The 22,796-nt window shown below is 45.6% G+C and overlaps 1 protein-coding gene across 1 annotated transcript in view; it reads right to left on the bottom strand.

Annotated features, from left to right (window-relative positions):
- Positions 1 to 784: 784 nt before the first annotated feature.
- Positions 785 to 22,796, bottom strand: part of SCG3 (secretogranin III) — a 41,685-nt gene continuing 19,673 nt past the window's right edge. Inside the window, exons 9-12 of the mRNA XM_006168750.3 lie at positions 22,201 to 22,284; positions 19,269 to 19,406; positions 10,389 to 10,469; positions 785 to 1,139 (exon numbers count right to left, since the gene is read on the bottom strand). Coding sequence (XP_006168812.1) covers positions 1,021 to 1,139; positions 10,389 to 10,469; positions 19,269 to 19,406; positions 22,201 to 22,284 — 422 coding nt within the window. The 3' untranslated portion in view covers positions 785 to 1,020. The remainder of the gene's footprint in view (positions 1,140 to 10,388; positions 10,470 to 19,268; positions 19,407 to 22,200; positions 22,285 to 22,796) is intronic.

Below are 22,796 nucleotides of genomic sequence, written 5' to 3' on the forward strand. Positions count from 1 at the left end.
TGCTGTAGGGTGCTTGCAGTTGCCAGAGAGACAGAGACAGAGATGACGGGGAGGGAGTGAGAAATCACCTACCGGGAGAATGGCCATGCCATAATCCTTTCTCCTCCATTTTATTCTCTAGATTTGGGGCACACACAGACATGTGCCCAGCGTGATTTTCAAGCCACCGGGTCTGGGACTTAAACTGCAAAGTCAGCCATGTGAGATCCGTCTGCCTTAACCTCTGCACCACCTGCTGGCCCAGGAAATTGCCAATACATCCAGCAAATTCTATGTCCATTTCTTAGGTTCCTTTTTGTGCCATTGGGCCTAACAAAGAGCCAGCTAAAATGAACAGCCAGAACAGCTACAGATACCTCAAGCTAGCGAGGCCTCAAGGAAACGTGAATTTATTCAGCTCCTCAAAGAGAAGGGCTACCGGAAAGGTAACAGACTTATTCTATAAGGTGCTTTCATACCCAGCATGCCCGGAACACAGAACCCCCTTAATTCTTCAGGGAGTGTGTGCAAGAGACCATGGGAAGAATGTCTAGTTTCAAGTTCTTTCTATTAGAGGCTTTTCCAAAGCAACATATCTTTGGTTATAGAATGTAAGTCTAGGGGCCGACAGGTGGTATGGTAGTTAAGGGTGCTGGATTCCCATATTGGTGACCGCAGTTCAAGTCCCGGACCTAGAGGCTTGCCTTCTCTCTTCCCCTTTCTCTCTCTCACTCTGTCTCTCTCTGATCAAATTAAAAAATAATAATAACAAATAGAATGAAATAATTCTGTTTTTAAAAAGTAAGTCTATAAGGAAATAACGATTCTACATACATGATCTTAGCTTACATGTAACTTTACTTTTCAGATAGTTTTATGGCAAGGAAGCTATGTTTTAACCACTTCTAAAGGGTTAACTATTGTAAATTCAGCACGTTCTAATGATCCGTGGGTCAAAAAACTTTAATCACAGGACGGAAGTGTTTTAAGCTGTATTACGTTCTCAGAAACCCTCGTAAGAGTCCCAGTTGGTGGCCAGGTTCACAGGCTGCTGTAGATGCGCTTGATGGCTCTGGCTTCCTCTTCATCCAGGATGCCTTTCTCCACGTAGGCATCAGCTTGCTGGTTGATGAAGTCCCTCATCTTTGAAAGGTCATACTCTGGAAAATATGATCAGCGTTATCATGAGCCACGATGAGCAAAGGCCAGTCTCATTACAGTGATCACCATTAACCGGGGAGCGTTTTGTATCATAACCCCATTGCCATTCCCGCCTTCCACACTGGACATTATTTTAATTCCTGGTGTTCGTGCAGGACTTCGCAGTTCGAAATGATATTTACATGTCTTACGTATCCAGTGTGCTCCTCATCCCAACCAGGGAGGTGGTCGGGTGGAGAGGACCAAAGCAAGAACAGCCTCAGGAGCCAGGGCTTTGCAAACTTTAATGTTTACACCAATCACCTGGGGCTCTTGGGAAGCTTCAGGTGCAACCTACTCAGTGACCTGGGGTGGGCACCCTGGTTTTACGTTTTTGTTTTTTTCTTAAAAGAATTATTTATCAATTATTATGTTTGTAATTCACCAGAGAGAGACAGAGAGAGAGAAAGTGAGAAAGCAAGCACCAGGTCTGGGGACTCGAACTCTGGTCGACCACAGGGGAGTCCAGCACATTAACTACCATACACCTGCCGCTCAGTTTTACATTTTATACAAGCTCTGAGGAGATGGCAATGCTATTGCTCCACAGACTACATTTGGGGTAACAAGATCCTGAAGTGCCTTACTCAAGGTCACCCAGGTAGGAAAAGTTAGGACCAGAACCAGGTGTTCTGACTCTGAATTGCTTATGCCAGGTGAAGTCCCTATTTGATAGGGCAACTCACTGTTTTTCCCTTCGAATTAAGAATTATCTTAATAATGGCTTAATGGTTATGTTGCTGGACTCCCATGTGGTCAATCACGGTTTGAGTCTCAGACCTGGTGACTTAAAAACCTCACACCGGGTGCGTGTATGCGTGCCTACGATCCCGAGAGGAGAATGGAGGAGAAGGGGTTGAGGCATGGCCATCCCCCTGGGGGATTTCTCGCTTTCTGTCTCTCCGGCAAGCACACACGCCCTATAGCAAAAATCTCTCTCTAAAAAAAAAAAAAAAAAATCTGGATTGTTTCATGCTGTCTGAATTGTATACATAGAGCAAAAACCAAACTATAACCTCTTTATCATTATTGTCTTAACAAAACCTATATAAATCATCAAACCATCCACCAAAAATAGATTTCAACGTAATGAGACCACATATGGAATTTTTCTGAAGGCTTAAAAAAGGCAAATTTTCTTTCTTTCTTTCTTTCTTTCTTTCTTTCTTTCTTTCTTTCTTTCTTTCTTTCTTTATTCTTCAGTTAGGGGAAAAGAAAAAAAAAAATCTCTGGAGGCCAGCTGGTGTCATGGTCGTTAATGTACTGAACTCCCACATGGTTGATTGCAGTTCAATTCTGGGACCTGGAAGCTCAAATCACACCGTGCATGCATGCCCCAAATCCTGAGGAGAATGGAGAAGGGACTGCACTGTGGCCCTCCCTTCTGCGGGGGTGATCTCTTACTTTCCCTCTCTCTGTCTCTCTCCAGCGAGTGCACACACCCTATCCCCCCCCCCCAATAAAAGGGCCAGCTGGTGGCATGGTAATTAAGGTACTAGACTCCCACATGGCCTAGCACAGTTTGAGTCTCAAACCTGGTAGCTTACTTTCTCACTTCTCTCTTTCTGTCTCTCTCTGGTGAGTGCATGTGCTGTACAGCAAATTGCAAAAATATGTAAATAAAATAAATAATTCTTAAAAGGCAAGAATTCTGCCTTGTTTCAGTTTGTAAAAGGGGAGAGCGGAGTAGGCCTGTAAAAGACCCATCCACGTCCACCCTCATTGAGCCTCAGTGTAATCTGAATCCAGGTCGCGCCATTTTTTTTCTTGGCCATAGGGCATGTGTGCTCACTGGAGAGAAACAGAGAGAAGGATCGTGAGAAATCACCCCCCAGGGGGATAGCCGCACTGCAACCTCTTCCCCAGTCTCCTCTGGAGGTTTTGAGCACACATGCACATGCACCTGGTATGATTTTCAAGTTGCTGGGTCTGGCACTGGAACCATAGGCTGCATGACAGTCTAGCACCCTAACCACCATACCACCTGCTGTACTCAGTGTATCTTTAAGCCCCTGGGTGAAAGGAAAGGAAGCCTGAGGACCTCTCTACAAGCCCCACCTGTTTACTCTATCAGGTGGGCTGAGGCTCAGCTTATTTCTTCTCCAGCCAGCAAGGCACTGGCCTCCAGCTAGGAACTGACCATGAGGGTTTAAAGAGAGGATTCCCAGCCCTGAGCACTCCACAACCGTCGCTGTAATTGCCCTTCACAAGCCCTATGAGGTAAGCCCGCATATTCCTGTTTCAGAGAGGAAGCAACAGGACAGGGGTTAAGTTGCTTGCCCAGGTGGTGCTGGAGTCAGGTTCTGAACCCAGCTCCGCCTGTGGTCACAGCTTTGATCACTCCATTGCCTTCAAGTACTGAACATAAGCATCTCACAGGCACAAACCCGTGTGCCACGCAGGCTCGTTTTTGCTATGTTTGATGTCTCCTGTTTGATTCCTGTCTCGGAAGGCATGAAGAGGCGCCTGCTGCTCACGGCCAGCTCACTACTACGGGCTCTGGGCTTGTCTGCAGGGTCAACATCTTTAACGGACTACCAGGCAGATTCCCAAAGGCAGATGGCAAGGGGCCTGGGTGATTTGAAGAGATAAACAGGGGAATATTTTGCCTTCTTTTTAAAGAGAAGAATTGCATTTTTGTGATGTGGTTGTCACTGTGCATAGTGGGAAAACCAGCCCCGTGCAGAGGGCAGGTCTCAGAGGCTAACCCCAGCCCTGCCCTAGCTGCCAGAGGGAGTAGACAAGCAGCAAGCTATCTAGCTCATTTTCTTATTTATTTATTGGAGAGGTTTTCGCTATAGGGTGCGTGTGCTCACCAGACAGACAGAGAGAGACATAGAGACAGAAAGCGAGCAATCACCCCCCCCCCGGGGGATGGTCACGCCGCAATCCTGTCTCCTCTTGGGATCTTGGGCACGCATGCGCAAGCACCCGGCGTGAGTTTTAAGCCACCAGGTCCGGGACGTGAACCGCGGTCGACTACATGGGAGTCCAGTGACATAGCCATTGCTCTAACTGCTGGTTCCCCATTTTCTTAGTTTTTAAAAAGAATAATCTTTTTTTTTGGAGAGGTTTTTGCTATAGGGCATGTGCGCTCACCAGAAAGGCAGAGAGAGACAGAGAGGTAAAAAGCAAGAAATCACCCCCCGGGGGAGGGGATGGCCATGCCATAATTCCTTCTCCTCCATTCTCCTCTTGGGATCTTGGACACGCATGCACATGTGCCCAGTATGAGTTTAAGCCACCGGGTCTAGGACTCAAATCGCTGTCAACTACATGGGAGTTCAGCGACATAGCCATTATGCCATCTGCTGGTCTCTTAAATAATTATTTATATACTTTTATTTAGTATCATCGTTATTTTAATTCACCAGAAACGGAGAGAGAAGGAAATTGAGAAAGCAAGCTGCCAGGTCTGGAACTCGAACTGGGATCAGCCATAAGGGAGTCCAGTATCCCAACCACCATGCCACCTGCTGGTTCTCTAGTTCACTTTAAAAGAGATTTTTAAGTTTGTAAGGCTCAAGAGAGATAGGGCTGTGATTCACTTTTTTATAAGCACATTTTTAAAAAGAATTATTTTATTCAACTGTATTCATTAATTTATTTTAATTTGACTAGGAAGGGACAGAGAGAGAGAGAGAAAGTGAGAAAGCAAGCTGCCGGGTCCAGGACTCGAAATGTAGTCGGTCATGTGGGAGCCCAAGACCTTTATTATTATTATTTTTTATAATTATTATATTTAAATTTATTTATTTCAGTTTGACCAGAGAGAGACAAAGTGTGAGGGGTAGAAGGGGAGAGGAGGAGAAAGAAAGCAAGCTGCCAGGTCCGGGACTTGAACTGTGGTAGGCCACGTGGGAGTCCAACGCCCTTAACCACCCTGCCACCTGCCAGCCCTCCCTGGGAGTCCAAGGCCTTTAACCACCACACCATCTGCTGGCCCCTATAAGCACATTTTTAAAAATTTATTTAGCTTTATTTATTCATTCATTTATTTTAATTTGACTAGAGAGACAGACACACAGAGAGAGTGGGGAAGTGAGAAAGCAAGCCACCAGGTCTGGGACTTGAACCATGGTTGGCCATGTGAGAATGTCCAGCACCTTGATCACCATGCCACCTACTGGTCCCCTAAGCATATTTTAAAAAAGGATTGCATAAGATTGTTATCATCATGGGACCAGCAGTTAATGTAATGGTTATGTCGCTGGACTCCCATGTAGTCGACCACGGTTCGCATCCTGGACCTGGTGGCTTAAACTCACGCCGGGCACATGTGCATGTGTGCCCAAGATCCCGAGAGGAGAATGGAGGAGAAGGGATTGCGGTGTGGCCATCCCCCCTGGGGGGGTGATATCTTGCTTTCTGTCTTTCTGTCTCTCTGTCTCTCTGGCGAGTGCACGTGCCCTATAGCACAAATCTCTCCAAAAAATAAAAATAAAAAAGATTGTTATCCTCATTCTCACTATCACTTCATGTGCCCTCCCATTTCTGGGTCTGCGGAGTCAATTCAGGTCACCAAGGCCCCTACCAAACAAAGGGCATTGGTAGAGGTTAGGAAAGGTCAAATTGGCAGGGACCAGCAGGTGGTGTATTGGTTAAAGGGCCGGCTAGCTATAGTTCGAGGCCTGGACCTGGCAGCTTGAAACTCATGCAGGGCGTGTGTACATGTTTACCCCAATTCCCTGGAGAAGAGTAGAAAAGAGATTGTGGTGTAGCCATCCCCTGAGGAAGGGGGGTGATTTCTCTCTCTCTTTCTATCTCTCTCTGTGTCTCTGGCAAGTGCTCATACCCTATAGAAAAATCTCTTTTAAAAAGTTCAGATCGGGCTAGGTCTGTGGTGTAGGGGTTAAGGCAGTTGGATCTCCTTTGGCTGACCTCACGGTTAAAGCCCCAGACCCAATGGCATGCATGCCCCAAATCCCAGCTGGATGGAGAACTGGAGAAGGGATTGCAGCGTGACTGCTCTCCATGGAGAGTGCTTTCTTCCCCTTTCCCCCTCCAGCTCTCTGGCTAGCACAGGTGCCCTCTGGCAAAATTAGAAAGAAAGAAAAAGATTTAATAGTAAATCTTCCTGCTCTCACTACTGCAGCTGCTGCAGGCACTCAGATCCAGATCTTCTCTCTTTAAAAGACCACATGGTGTATGGGACCAGCAGTTGGTGAATGGTTATGACGTTGGACTACCATGTAGTCGACCGCGACTCCCATGAGTCCCAGACCTGGTGGCTTAAACTCACGCTGGGTGTGTGTGCGTGCGTGCCCAAAATCCCGAGAGGAGAATAGAGGAGAAGGGATTGTGGTGTGGCCATCCCCCCTGGGGGGTGATTTCTCGCTTTCTCTCTCTCTGTCTGTCTCTGTCTTTCTGACCAGCGAACGTGCCCTATAGTAAAAACCTCTCAAAACAAAGACTAAATTGCATAGCGGTTATGTCACTGGACTCTCATATAGCTGACCATGGTTTGAGTCCCAGACCCAATGGCTCAAAACCCAAGCTGTGTGTGTGTGTGTGTGTGTGTGTGTGTGTGTGTGCACGCACGCACACATGCACCCAAAATCCTGGAAGGAGAATGGAGAAGGGATTGTGGCGTGGCCATTCCACCTGCAGAGTGACTTCTCACTTTCTCTCTCATTGCCTCTGTCTCTCTCTCTCTAAATGGTGAGCACACGTGCCCTAAGGCAAAAATCTCTAAAAATTTTTTTAATTAAAAAAAAAGAATATATTCAATATTGTCTTCACCTCCTGGAGACAAAAGGGAGCCCCCACCTAAGCATTATGATGCTGAAATTTTGCTAAATGAGCCTTCCATACGGAAGCCCCAGAGTTCTGCGTTTTATTGCGATGGTCATTTCTGGAATAGCAAGACGGAATTGCAGGATGTGGCCGGTTATGACCAGGGTCTGATTCATGTACTACTCAGTGAAAGCAATAACATAAACACTCACAACTGATGCACCGTATAACTGCCATTGGTTTTAGAATGCATCCTGGCACCCATTATCACATTGATTTTCTAATAAACATTTTTTTAAGTCTTTGCAGTAGCTGATGGCCTGCTGTAATTTAGTTGGCTACACTTTTACCCCCTTAGTTGTATTAAAATAATGGCAAACCTTCAATCCATGACAGATTTGATGGACTATGATTTACGTGAATGTTCACGTAACTGATAGCCTGAGAATTCAGTTGGAACCTAAGAGTACATACATATGAATACCTGTCGACACTCAACTCTGATCACAGGCTAAGGGTGCTGACAGTCCCTCCTCCTCCCCCTGCGCCTCCCAGCACTTTGCAGACTTGACTGCATGGTGCAGCCATCAAGGTCCTGTCCCCAGGTGCAGGGAGCGTCTTCGAGGGATACAGCCTCCGTGCTTACGCTGAGCATGCAAAAGCTCTAAATAAAGGCATCCTCTACTGCTCGATATGAATGGGATTGGATCCAGTTGTCTGACTGGGCCCGACAGAAACTAGCAGTAACCTGAGTGGCAGCCAGAAAAGGCCAGGAGAGGCTTGTTTAGAACCATGAGGTGCTCCACAGCTGAAGCTCCGGGCTCTGCCTCCCCTAAAAAACGAATGATCACAGAACGGCTTCGGCCCACAGCCTTCTTCAGCAGACACCGGGTCTGCCTGACCCCCACCTTTGTCTGATCTGTCCTTTTTCAATCCACAGCCCTTCTCCCCAGGGTACCTTATCTCTTTGCCTTGGGCCGGGGCACCCAGAGTTTCCAATTTAGTGGTGCTATAGTGGCCGTGGGCCTTGGGACCTTGAGAAGCTTCCCCAGGTGATTTGAATGCACTTCTACGTTTGGGAGATGGTACAGCCATGGTGATGAGGTGCTAGGGCACTGCCGTGTCATATTGCAGCTGCTTAGGGAAGCCTGGGGTTCAGCTCCTGGGTGGACCTGACATACCCGCTGCGTCTGTGATACTGGCTGGCTGGAGGGCCGGGGGAGGATGTGGCATGGCGGGACCCTGTCGGGGCTCTTCACCTACCCTTCTCTCTCATGAAAAGAAATAAATAGGGACCGGCAGGTGGCGTGGTAGTTAAGGATGCTGGACTCCCACATGGCTGACTGCAGTTCAAGTTCCAGACCGGGCAGCTTGCTTTCTTACTTTTTTCTCTTTCTCTCTTGCTCTGTCCCTCTCTGGTCAACCTAAAATACAGTTAATATAAAATAATTCTTAAAAAAAAAAGTAAGCTCGAGGGACCAGCAGTTAGTGTAATGGCTATGTCGCTGGACTCCCATGTAGTCAACCGCGGTTCGAGTCCCGGACCCGGTGGCTTAAACTCACACCAGGTGCATGTGCGTGCGTGCCCAAGATCCCGAGAGGAGAATGAAGGAGAAGGGATTGTGATGTGGCCATCCCCCCCCGGGGGATGATTTCTCACTTTCTGTCTCTCTGTATCTCTCTGTCTTTCTGGAGAGTACACGTGTCCTATAGCATGAAAAAAACTCTCAAAAAAAAAGAAAAAGAAAAAAAGAATAACCCTGAAAACGGCTTGGGATCAGGGCTGCCTACATCAGAGAAGTCAAGATCACCTGATCCCTTAAAAAAAAAAAGTTCAAGAGACATTACTCATCTCACTTAAAGTGTCACTTTGCAACCGCCTTGGGCAGACACTGGGCAGCATTCTGGAATCTTCCCTCTCCATGTCCCTCTTGAGCTCCTCCCTCTTTCCTCTGCCTAGCCTTGGTTTAAGCCCCATTATTTCTGCTCCAGATCTTGCTTTCTTACCCCTCGCCTGCCTTCCAGGGTCTTATTTTTCTTTAATGTGTAACCATGCTGCTCCAGATGGATTTCTCAGTTTGTGACCTAATTAGGTCTCAATGTAGGGCCCCTCTGGCCAAAACCAACGTTTTTTTGCAGGGCCCATGAGTGTCTTCCTGGCCTGGCTGCTGCCCACTTCCCTGCCCTGGCTGTGCTCCTCCCGCAGAGGCCTAGTGTTCCCAGGGACGTGAACGCTCCAGTTCCCAGAACGCACGCCTCTCGTTTGTCCCTGTATGACCTGGCTCGTGGTTTCCCTCTGCCTCCACCTCTCTTCACTGCGCAGGTCCTCCCTTACCTTCCCAGCAATAGCTTTCCTGAGGCCCTTTCTCCCACTGGCTCATCCTGGTAAGAGGATCCGCCCCTCCTCTTGCATCCTTGGCGCTTCCACGCTGGTCTATGGCAGTCCTGAGCAGGCCTGACCACATCACTACGGTGAGCTCCTTGGGGAGGCTGCCTCACATCGTCCTTCCCATCTTGGGCACAGAAAGAGCCTGGTTCTGTGTTTTATTTATGTAAGTCAGTGACTGCTTTTATGACTGCAGGGTGTACCTAGTAAGTGCTCAGAAAATGCCTCAATTAAAATACTCCAAGTGGGGGACCAGCAGTTGGCATAACGACTATGTCGCTGGATTCCCATGTAGTCAACTGCGGTTCAAGTTCCAGATCCTGTGGCTTAAACTCATGCTGGGCACATGTGTGTGTGCAGCCAAGACCCCGAAAGAATGGAGGAGAAGGGATCACGGCATGGCCATCCCCCCGGGGCGTGATTTCTCGCTTTCTGTCTCTCTGTCTTTCTGGTGAGCGTAAGCACCCTATAGCAAAAAACCTCTCAAAAACAAAAAACCAGAAAACCTCCAAGTGAGCCAGCAGGTGGCGTGGAGGTGGCCCTAGATCCCATTATGACTGATTGTGCAATTTGAGTCCCAGAGCTGGAGGCTTTGGAGATCACGCCATGCACCTGGGCGTGTGTGCACGGGATCCCAAGAGGAGAACAAATGGAGGAAGAAGGATTAAGACGTGGGGTCTGAGGAGGGAGGGCGGTGGCCTCTCTAATGAGTACATGCACTCTATGGCAAAACTAAGGGGAAAGAGAAAGAAAACGAAACACTCCAAGAAAGGGGAGATAAATATGTAAAATAAGATTGGCAAATAACTGATAATTACTGAAGATGAGTGGACACGCAGAGATTCATTCTATACGCTATTTTTGCTTGACAATTTTAATAAAATATAAAAGAATGCTTTGCTTGAAAGGCTGACTTGGATAATAGAAAGAAATGGAAAGTTCCCTCTGCAGCTGAGAGGTGACTGGAGGCTTTTGGGCTCTGAAGAGCAATTTCAGCTCAGTCAGCCTGATTATGGGGATCTTTGTATGGAGAGAGATTCTGACAAGTGAGTGAAGGTTGCATTGCATAACCCCACCAAACCCCTACCTTCTTTATTTCCTTTTTTGTCATGTTTCTTCAACCATTCAATATTTTTTCTGATGGCTTCCAAATAGGCTTCTGTTTTTCCTGGAAAAGATAAGAGCATCCTATCAAAAAACTCATAAAATATCACTCTATCTCTTTTGAAAGACCACACTTATGTTCACAACCATAAAAGAGGGACTTACAGGGCATTTGCAAAGTAATGTGTGTATTCGTGCATGTATATATGGGGGAAGAGGAAGTTCATGGAAATGCAAATTACTAAAAAAAAAAAACCTATACACATGGATTTCAACGTTTTTGCACCAAAATAAATTTCTATTTAAATTCTATTTTTCCCACAAACTTTTTGAAATCTCTTGTATGTGTGTTTGTGTGTGTGTGTGGGGGGGGCAGTTGTAAAGGAGAACAGGTAGGGGTAAGATTCCAGGTAACAGAACCAAGCTGGCAAATGTCAAGGGGCATTACCCTCCCACACAAGTTCATATCAACAGAGAAGAGTTCTGATTGAGTGTACAGGATAGGTGGGTCCCTTCAGGTCTTAAATGGGGTCTTTTCTGCTAAGGATGGTTCTTCCAAACTAAGGAGTACTACCAGGTCAAGGACCAAATCAGAGTGGCAGATCCTCAAAGACTCCACCACTTCAGTTAAAAGTCTAAATTTGGGGCGACCAGCAGATGGCATAATGGTTATGTCACTGGACTGCCATGTAGTCAACTGCAGTTTGAGTCCCAGACACGGTGGCTTGAAATTCAGGCCGGGAGTGTGTGTGTGCGTGCTCAAGATCCGGAAAGGAGAACATAATCCCAGAGGTCATGTGTTTGTACATGAGAGGGAAGAGGAAGGGAGGGGGAGAGAGAGAGAGAGAGATCTTCAGCAGTGGGGCCTGATCACGTCATGGTCCTTTTTCCTCCAATTCTCCACCCCGTCAGGATCCTCAGGATCTGTGCACTGGCCCTGCATGTGACCGCCATCCAGAGCTGGAGTTCGAGTCACAGTCGTTCATGTGGGCCCTGGCTTCTGTGCAGTGCTGAACTGCTGCACTGCAGGGCTGGCCCAAAGCCTGGTTTTGAACCAGAATAAATCTTGAGTCTCTAATGAATGGAGTTGGATCAGATTCACTTTTAGATTACCGGGATTTAGTTACTGTTGTTATAGTTACTAACAAAGCAGTGGTTTTCAAACTTTTTTGCACATTAAAATAACTTAGCAGTGAGACCAATAGGTGGTGTGGTGGTTAAGGTGCTGGACTCCCACATGGCTGACCACAGTTCAAGTCCCAGACCCAGTGGCTTGAAATCATGCCAGGCACGTGTGTATGCATGCCCAAAATTCCAAGAGGAGAATAGAGAAGGAACTGGGTGTGGACATCCACCTGGAGGGTGATTTCTCACTTCCTGTGTCTCTCTGGTGAGTGCACATGCCCTAAGGCAAAACCTCTTAAAAAAAAAAAAAAGAAGAAGAAGGAAAAGAAAAAAACCTCTGCATCTCTAAGTGATTTTGTTTTAGTTTTTTGGTCATAAGAGTACATACCCTCGCTGGAGACAGAGAGAAGCAAAGTGAGAAATCGCACCCCCTGGGGGGCGGGGGCTGGCCACACCCCAGTCCCTTCTCCTTTGGCATACATGCACATGCACCCAGCATGCTTTTCAAGCCACCAGGTCCAGGTCAGCCATGTGGGAATCCAGTGACATAACTGCTACACCATCTGCTGGCCTCCACTTAGCAGAGTTTTTAAACATAATGTTCTGCTCATTCCTCAAACCAATAAAGCCAGAATACATGGGGCATTGACCAAATATTTATAACATGTATTTTGTAACGCTCCCGAGGTGACGGCTATGGGCAGTGAAGGTGGGGAAGCACTGCCGTGTTGAGACCCGCACATTCACTGCAGTGCTGGTAACCACGGGACGACGGCAGGGAGCCGCTGCGCTGGAGACACACAGCTGGCGCCTATTGACGCCTCTCTTCCGGAGCTGAAAGGCCAACCTCTCATGTGCACAGCACGCACTGAATGCCTGTGAGAGTCCGCTTTGGACAGCTGGACTCTTTTCCTTTCCAATTTGTTTCAGCTTCCTTGGAAAAAAATAGCTCATGGCTGAGGTAATACGGCACAAGCCTGGAAACATATGCCGAAGCAGATGGGCAGAGGGCCAGAGTCAGGAGCAGCCCTGCTCCCCGGCTGTTCTGCTTTTAACACTGCGAGAAGAATATTTTTTATGCATGAGTTTGTCCTGACTGTGCTATGCTCTCCTGTCCCTCTCTCCACCAAAGGTGAAGAAATCAATTGTATTAACCTGGGATTACTGGATATACTTAAGATGAATTTTTTTTTTTTAATTAAAAAAGAATAGAGGATCAGTAGATGGTGTAATGGACGTTGGGCTTCCACGTAGTCGACCATGGTTTGAGTCCCTGACCCGGCAGCTGAAAACTCACACCGGGCGCGTGTGCGTGCGTGCCCAAGATCCTGAGAGAAGAATGGAGGAGAAGGGATTGCGGCGTGGCCAGCCCCTCCTGGGGAGTGGGGGGTGATTTCTCACTTTCTGTCTCTCTGTTTCTCTGGTGAGCACAAATGCCCTATAGCAAAAGTCTCTCTCTCAAAAAAAAAAAAATTATGACAGAGGGCACGCCTGAGAGAGAACATTGCCCAGTGGGGCCTGCTCATGCCACAGTCCTTTTTCCTCAGTTCTCCATCCTGCCAGGAGCCTGGGCACCTGCACTCATGTGCAATGTGCTTTCAAACCAACTGGACTGGGACTCGAACCCTATTCAGCCTGGTCCGTGAGATTTGGCTTTCTCTGTGCAACACCTAACCAGTGCACTACAGGGCCAGTCTATAAAGTTATTGCATCTTTTAGAAGAATGTTTATAAACATTAAGTTTAATATAATGCTTAGAATTATGTCAAGATGACGTTGACACTTCTGAACTGCGTAAGGCAAAGAGTGATGCTGATGTCAAGGGTGCCCACATGGGCTGCAGCCCCAACCGACTTGAGACTTCCTGCATGACAGTACCATTTTACAAGCGCACCAGGAGCAGCATGGAATCCTGGAAAGGCCCTGTACTAGGAGTCATGGGAGGTGGGCTCATAGCCCAGCTCCCCCACTCCTGAGCTCTGAGGTCCTGAGTGACTCACTCATCTTCTGGGCCTTGCTTTACTGATTTGCAAACTAAGCATGAACTCTAAAAAGGAGATCCATGGGGGCCAGCAGGTGGTGTGGTGGTTAAGGTGCTGGGCTCCCACATGGGGGACTGCAGCTCGAGTCCTGGACCTGGAGGCTGGCTTTCTCGCCTTCTGTCTGTCTGTTTCTCTGTCTCTCTCTAGTGAGTGGACGTGCCCTGTAGCAAACTGAAGAATAACGATAAAGATAAATAAATGTAAAGAAAAAAAGGGGAGGGGAATGATCCATGGTTTCTACACATGGGAAGAAATTCTCCTCTGCTGTCCTTGAAAGGCACGTATTAAGACGTAGGTTCCCGCGCCTGCGCTTAGCTCCTGACCCACTTGCTGACTCATGGGGAGAAGACTGGTTGCACTATTTAAGGTTATTTCTAGCAAAATGCCTGAGACTTTTTTTTTCCTTTTCTTTTTGGAGAGGTTTTTGCTATAGGGCGCGTGCGCTCGCCAGACAGAGAGAGAGAGACAGAGAGACAGAAAGAGAGAAATCACCCCCCAGGGGGGATGGTCATGCCGCAATCCCTTCTCCTCCATTCTCCTCTCAGGATCTTGGGCACGCACGCACACGCGCCCGGCGTGAGTTTTAAGCCACCGGGTCCGGGACGTGAACCGCGGTCGACTACGTGGGAGTCCAGCAACATAGCCATTACACTAACTGCTGGTCCCCAAAATGCCTGAGACTTATTGGAGGCATACATTTTCATCTCTCGTGTTGCTTAAAAAGTAAGAGCATCTGTAGGAGTTATGTATGGATTTATTAGATAAATAAATAGACTAACTTTTCTGTCTTCTGGGGGAAAAAAGACATGGGACTGATAGGATATTTAAGGTAAAAATTATCACAGAGACACCTTTTTAAACCTGCATCCCATACACTTGACACAGGATAGCACTGGAATGGGTTTGGGTGTCACAGTGCTTATTCATCTTCTGGATGATTTTAAAAAGATTTCCAATGACTCACAGACCAGGAGCGAGGGAGTAAACATCCAATGGCACATAAAGCCAAAGTTAGATCATGGGATGAGTCTAAAAGTACTTTTCTGTGTTCTCCAGGGAAGAATGTACTTGAACTATGAAGCAGTTCTCAAGATACGGTTGGGATTTGTTTGGAAAGGCTCCACGGTGCGAGAAAGAAATCTCTCTCGTGGTTTTCAGGTGGAACGTTCTATCGACGTCTGTTAAGTCCATTTGATTTATGGTAGCATTTAGATCCTTTACCTCTTTACTTATGTTTTGTCTAGATGATCTGTCCGGTGGGGATAGTGGGGTGTTGAGGTCTCTCTCTCCTTTTAGATCTAACAGTCTTTCCTTCACATATTTGGGTGCTCCTGTGTTAGGGGCATAGATATTTATTAGCGTTATAGCCTCTTGATGGATCAGCCCTTTTACTACAATATAGTGCCCTTCTCTGTCTCTTCCAGCAGTGTTTGTTTTAAAGCCTATCTTGTCAGAGGTTAGTATCACTACTCCAGCTTTTTGTTGTTGTCGTTCCTATTTGCATGGAATACCTTTTTCCATGTCTCCACTTGATGTATGACAAGTGACTGTACTCTTTGGCCGAAACAGAATGTTTAAGGGTTATAGGAGCTAAGTAAATGGTTGTGAATACCGGATGCAGTGTGGGAGGAGGGCGGGTGAGGGGGTAGAGTCTGAGGAAGGACATTAAGGAGAAAAATAGAGTGGCAAGGCATTCATGGGATGGAGAAGTGGATTATCATCTATTGAAGATAACTTTCTAGTATGGTGAACTGGACTGGGGAGAAATGTACACATGTTGGAATAGTCACTTTGTAAGCTAAGTATCATGACTGAATGTATAAAAGAAATACAAATAAAAAGAAATAAAAATTTTAAAAAGAATGTATCAATATCAAAAAAAGATATGGTTGGGATTAGAATAAATTATATTTCATTGGCATTTCCCTAAATTTGGGGCTACTTTTTGAATCATTCAGTTAATAACTTACTAATTAGAAACCAACATTTAAAAATATTTCTGGGACCAGCAGTTAGCGCAATGGCTATGCCGTTGAACTCCCATGTGGCTAACCACGGTTCAAGTCCCAGGCTATGCCGTTGAACTCCCATGTGGCCAACCACGGTTCAAGTCCCGGACCCGGTGGCTTGAACTCACGCTGGGCACATGTGTGTACATGCCCAAGATCCCGAGAGGAGAATGGAGGCGAAGGGATTGCAGTGTGGCCATCCCCCCTGGGGGGGTGATTTCTCACTTTCTATCTCTCCGTCTCTCTCTGTCTTTCTGGCGAGCACACGTGTCCTATATCAAAAACTCAAAAAATATTTCTAATGTGAATCCTTCAGAAAATAAAAGTTTATTAAATGCTCTAAGTCAACTATTGGGTTGTCAGAAAAGTCATGACACATTTTTGCATAGAAAAAATACATCATGACTTTCCCTTCCATCCAATACATTCAAAGGTCATTTTCCATCTTTGGTAATTAATTTGGATTTTCTTTTTACATTAAGCCTGAAATGAGAAGCACGCAGACATGCTTTGATAACTGAAGAGTGATGTCAGCGTATGATGACTTATTATGGCTATTATTATTCCTATTCCTATTCCTTTCAGGCCCAGCACCTGTTTGGCATGGTGGATAAAGGTCTGCCGTGTGGACCAGCTGTGGTAGGTTTCACATGCTGACTGATGCTGCTACTCCACAGGCTGAGGCCACATGGGAGGCCTGGGTCTGATGTCCAGCTTGCCCTAAAAGCCAGGTGCCGTGGTGCACACCTGTAACCCCAGCTACTCGGGAGACTGAGGCAGGAAGATTGCAAAAGAGCAAGATCCTGTCTAATAAGAGAAAAAGAAAAAGAAAGAAGGAAGTTGGGATCAGCAGTTGGAGAATGGCTATATTGTTGGACTCCCATGTACTCAACCGTGGTTCGAGTCCCAGACCTGGTGGCTTCAACTCATGCCAGGCGCGTGTGTGTGTGTGCCCAAGATCCCGAGAGGAGAATGGAGAAGAAAGGATTGTGGCATGGCCATCCCCCCTGGGGGGTGATTTCTCGCTTTCTGTCTCCCTCTCTCTCTCTGTCTTCCTGGTGAGTGCACATGCCCTATAGCAAAAACCTCTCCAAATAAAATAAGGAAGTCAGAAAGAGAAAGAAAAGACAGAAACATTTGCTGTGGTTACATGCGTTGCAAGGCCTCACGTTGCAAGTCCAGAACACTCTCTACAGATACTCCTGCCAGTGTGCCCTGCTTAGAATTGTTTCCTTGAGTGGTTTTAGCTAGGCCATTATCTCATCTTTTCTTCTGCTCTGTAATGCCCTCCAGCATTCTCTCCCGGAGGGGGCCTGTTCTGAGGAGCCTGCTTATCAGTACGTGGGATGGGCGTGCGTGCTGTTCTTGCCCTCACGTAGGACAGACACTGCTCTCAGGTCACTTCAGAGCTTGCTCGAGTCCTCACAACCTGTAAGTGGGCTTAGCAGTCCTTTCTAAATTAAGAGCCGTACCATGAACGTGGTCAGCCCCTGTGGTCTCTTGTGATATTATAGTAAGGAACAAGCAGAGTCCAACTATTTATGGCCACTAGTGGTTTTATTAGGTTGTCGGAAAAGCCATGATGCAATTTTGCATAGAGAAATACATCATGGGGGCTGGCAGGTGGCGTGATGGTTGGGGGCACTGGACTCCCACATGGCCAACCACAGTTTGAATCCCAAACCTGGCAGCTTGCTTTCTCACTTTCCCTCTCTTTCTCTCTCTCTCACTCCCTCACTCTGTTCCTCTCTGGTTAAACTAAAATAAATATATACATACATAAAATAAAGTTCAATAAAATAATTCTTGAAAAAGAAAAGAAATATGTCATGACTTTTCTGATGACCCAGTCCATAATAACTAAAGAAAAGAGCTCGGGACCAGCAGATGGTATAATGATCACGTTGCTGGACTCCCACATAGTCAACCACAGTTCCAGTCCTGGGCCCAGCGGCTTAAAACTCATGCTGGCGCACGTGTGTGTGTGTGTGTGCCCAAAATCCCGAGAGGAGAATGGAGGAGAAGGGGTTACAGTGTAGCCATACCCCCTGGGGGTGATATCTTGCTTTCTGTTTCTCTTTCTGAAAGCACACACACCCTATAGCAAAAATCTCTCTCTAAAAAAAAAAGAGAGAGAGAGAAAATTCAATAATGCATTTGCAAATGATAAATTAGCTGGGTGTCCCCACTTTTCCTCAAAAAAAGGTATTTAAAGGGGACCAGCAGTTAGCGTAATGGCTGGACTCCCACATAGTAAACTGCAGTTCGAGTCCCGGACCCGGTGGCTTAAAACTCACGCCGGGTGCGTGTGTGTGCGTGCCCAAGATCCTGAGAGGAGAATGGAGGAGAAAGGATTGCGGTGTGACCATCCCCCCTGGGGGGTGATTTCTCGCTTTCTGTCTCTATGTCTCTGTCTGTCTGTCTGGCGAGTGCACGCGCCCTATAGCGAAAACCTCTCCAAAAAAGAAAAAGAAAAAACTCACACCAGGCGCGTGTGCGTGCGTCCCCAAGATCCCGAGAGGAGAATGGAGGAGAAGGGACTGCAGGTGGCCATCCCCCCTGGGGGGTGATTTCTTGCTTTCTGTCTCTCTGTTTCTCTCTGTCTGGCGAGCGCACACGCCCTACAGCAAAAAACCTCTCCAAAAAAAGAAAAAGGTATTTAACTATTTCCTCAGCTCCCAGGGAATAAAAGTTCCATATGAACCTACTAATAAGTCAATGATAAAACATAAGTAGAATTCCAATTATATCATTTATCTTAATGACAAAAAAGTAAGATAGGTTCAGGTCATCTGTTCAAAGCTTCTCCTGAAGACACTGAGTTTCAGAAAAAGAATATCTACCTACCTGAGACACAGGGTGTAAGTTTTCCATACTATAACTAGCACAACTTTGTAGAACAACATAGAACTTACAAACCTCATTGAGCCTTTTTCTCTTTAGGGTCTGCTAAACCTTCTGAAATCCTAGGATGATGTAAATGTTATAGTGTACAGATGTTTTTGCACTATGTAAGGAAATGTGATATATTGGTTTTGTGACTTTTATCAAAACCTTAAGAAAATTCCCTTTGTTAAACATACACATTTTCATGACCTTGTGAATAAGTAGAATGTGACTATTTAGAGGACTATTAAGTAAGTGCAAAGAAATACTGCTCAACAGATTTACAAGATTATACATTGGATATAAACAATGTATGAATGGTCCTGAATATCCCTCCTCAAGCACAAAAGTCTATGGACACTAAAGAGCATCAAAGGATGAAACCAATTCACCATTCCAGGAGGCTCAAGATCATTAAAAAAGGTTGTTATTCAGGGCCAGTGGGTGGCATAGTGGTCAAAGGTACTGGACTCCCATGCAACTGACAGCTGTTCAAGTTCCAGACTCAGCAGCTTAAAGCTCACGCATTGGCATATGTGCATGCATGTTCAAAATCCTGAGTGGCAAGGCCATCCCCTCTGGGAGATGACTTCTCACTTTGTCTCTCCAGCAAGCACGTGTGCCCTATAGCAAAACCCTCTAAGGAAAAAAAAAAAAAGGTTGTTCAAGTGAAGAGCGCACACGCCAAATCTTTTCCATCCAGATCCTGCTTATTTCTCAGGTGTGGAAGGGCTGTTTTGGATCTCCTACCTTGTGAAACTGCCCCAGTTTCATTCCAACCTGGAGTTCCCAATGCTATACCTGGGTGTTCCTCTGTCTTTCCTCCTGGGTTGGAGTTATCATCTTTCGTGGAATCCTTCAAGATTCCATATTCCTTCTCCATCTTAGCAGCTTCCTCCTTGGTACTGTCTGTTTCTTCGTGACTCTTCTCTAATGGCACTGTAATCAGATTGTACACTGTGGTTAGAACCCCATTTCCCATCTATTAATTCACTCCGAATGGAGAAATGAATTTATTGACAAGGTACAGTTTGAAGTCAGATCATTTTTTGGCCCAAAAGGAAATTTGGTGATTATCTTGTCTCTTTATCCTTACTTTACAGAAGAAGAAACTGAGGCCCAGGGAAGGAAGAGATATGCCTAAGATTACCTGCTAAGGTAATGGAAGAGCTGAGGTGGGCCAACCCTGGTGTCTGGATTTAGCTTAGCTTTCTTTCAGCCACACGGGGTCATTAGGTAGATTATTCATTTTACTTTAGTCAGTGTAGGAAACCAAGTGGGTATGACAGGTCGGAAAGTAAACTCGGTGGGTCTTGATTTCCAACAAAAATAACTCTATGCTGTCCAATCTCTCCTTGATGTTGTGTTTGTGAAGAATGGTCTATCACTCAGAGTAACACCGGACAATTTGCGGCTATACCAGACTTCTCTCCCTCTGCCCTTCTTTTTTAAGAAAATATTTATTTATTTAACTTTATTTATTATTATTATTACTATTTTAATTTGCTATAGGGCACATATGGTCACCAAAGAAAGATGGAGGTGGGAGGAGTGAGAAAGCAAGCTGCCATCAGGTCCAGGACTCGAAGGGCGGTTGGCCTAACCACCACGCCATCTGCTGGCTCCCTTCTGTTCTTTGTACAGTTCCTTGCCCTGGTCATCCTACTATGAAGAACAGACTTGAACTCTTGTTAAAAGGGCTAACTCTTGTCAACTTCTTACTTAAAAATAACAAGCAATTCTATGTTGAACTAAAAATTATAAACCTGAAAGTTGGTAACCACTTGAAAACAATGATCAATGAAATAGGAATCTCAAAGAGTTTCATAACAAAAACAAATTTTTTAAATAAAATGTTCTGTGAGGCTAGGAGGTGGCATGGTGGTTAATGAGCTGGACTCCCACACGGCCAGCCACCGTTGGAGCCCCAGACCCAGCAGCTTGAAAATCACATTGGGCAAATGTACATGCATGCCCAAAATCCTTGCTTTCTGTTTCTCTTCTCTGAAAGTGCACACACCCTATAGCAAAAATATCTCTCTTAAAAAAAAGAGACTGGAGGAGAAGGGATTGTGAGGGGGCCATCCCCTGTAGAGGGTGATTTTCCTCTCTTTATCTCTTTCTAGTGAGCACAAGTGCCCTATGGCAAAAACCTACCAAAAAAAAAAAAAAAATCTTATAAAACAAATAGGAGGGACCAGCAGTTAGCGTAATGGCTATGTCCCTGGACTCCCATGTAGTCGACTGCAGTTCACGTCCCAGATCCGGTGGCATAAAACTCACACCGGGCGGGTGTGCGTGCGTGCCCAAGATCCCGAGAGGAGAATGGAGGAGAAGGGATTGCGGTGTGGCCATTCCCTCCTGGGGGTTATTTTTTGATTTTCTGTCTCTCTGTCTCTCTGTCTGTCTGGCGAGTACACGCACCCTTATAGCAAAAAAAATAATAAATAAATAAGAAAGAAGAAAGAAACCAATTATTGTTTCATGTAAAACACCCACTGTGGTATAGATCTTGATGCATGCTTTTTTTTCTCATGGTCGTGGTATGATTTTATTCTTTGCTTTTATCATTAACATCATCATGGAAAAATGTTTTCAGTTTATTAAAAATGGCTTGAAAATATCTTTTTAAATGGCTATCCATGGGCCAGCAGATGGTGTGGTGGGTAAGGCACTGGACTCCCACATGGCCGACCGTAGTTCGAGTCTCAGACCTGATGGCTTATTACTTTCTCAATTTCCTTCTCTTTCTCTCTCTCTCTCTCTGGTGAGTGCATGTGCCCTATAGCAAATTATAATTAATAATAATAAATAAAATTAAATAAATAATTCTCTCTCAAAAAAAACAGCTATCCATTACACCTTGAAGAACATGTCCATAATTTCTGCAATAAGCTGAACAATTAAAGAGCTAAAATCTGCAGTCTTCTCTTGGTCTCACCCTCCCCACTGTAAGGAGACCGTTGCACAGCTCAGCTCCGTGCTGTCTGCTGTACTGATCAGGGTGATGCATGGAGATGCAGAACTGCAGAAACCAAGGGGGGGGTGTCATACGACTTTGGGGCACAGAACCTCTCAGAGCAGGTGATGACCTTGGTGGGGCACAGCAGGAAGTAGACAGATGACCAGGGAAAGTAGTCTGGAGAGGTGGTGATCAGGGGAGGGAAAAACAATACCTAGAGGAGATTTTAAGGAAGGATCGCTGGCTTGTGATGTAGCCGCTTTCTTTCTCACCAGTAAGTTGCTATGACCCTTCAGTAAAGAGTGACATTGCTCCGTTATTCTTTTCAGGGCCCGCTTTCTGTGTGGCGATTAGGCACCAAATAGCTAAGGGTTCATCTACTTAACCCTATGATTCAGTTTCAGGTTTTAAAACTTTTTGTAATCTGTAATTCTTTATTAATGTTTTTTGGAAGTTCTTCAGTAACCACTCAAGAACAAGTTACTCTTTGAAAAGCTTGAAAAAATCGTTAACTAGAACATACCTGGGGAAAGTTTGCTTTTATTGTCAGTAGCATTTTTTTCTAGCTTGTTCTTGGTCTGAAGAGCAATCATTTCATCCAAGTTTTCTGGAAGAAGGAAGAGAAGAAACATCATTGTATTTCCTCACAGATGATATCCAACTTCTACTAAAGGTTTGTAAATATCATGATAACAATTTGGAAGTTCTTCAGTAACCACTCAAGAACAAGTTACTCTGAAAAGCTCGAAAAAATCGTTAACTAGAACATACCTGGGGAAAGTTTGCTTTTATTGTCAGTAGCATTTTTTTCTAGCTTGTTCTTGGTCTGAAGAGCAATCATTTCATCCAAGTTTTCTGGAAGAAGGAAGAGAAGAAACATCATTGTATTTCCTCACAGATGATATCCAACTTCTACTAAAGGTTTGTAAATATCATGATAACAATTCCAAAATAATAGCCGTATTAGGAACATGCTTTGGCTTGACTTTTGCCTAACGGCAGTGGTATGCTGCTAAGACACTGTTCTGTAGGCTCCGGGCACACGGGAGGCCCAGGTTCGATCCTAAATGCATATATATACATGCGCCATAAAGCACTGTGTGCAATTTGAGCCCACTTTTGTTAAATTAGATGAAAGAAAGGAACGACATAGATATGTACATGCACACCATACAGAGAAAAACATTTGGAAGGAGATAAGCCAAGGTCTGGCCCATGGCTTAGTGCTTAAGGAAGCCAGATCCCAAGTGGCTAACCACAGTTCAAATCCTGGCTCCAGTGGTTCGAAAAACATACTGGGCATGTATGAGTATGCACCCCAAATCTGACAGGATGGAGAAAGAGAGGAAAAGAGATTGCAGTGTGAC

The sequence above is a fragment of the Tupaia chinensis genome, unplaced genomic scaffold (genome assembly GCF_000334495.1).
Source record: "Tupaia chinensis unplaced genomic scaffold, TupChi_1.0 Scaffold146140_1, whole genome shotgun sequence".
Classification (NCBI taxonomy): domain Eukaryota; kingdom Metazoa; phylum Chordata; class Mammalia; order Scandentia; family Tupaiidae; genus Tupaia; species Tupaia belangeri.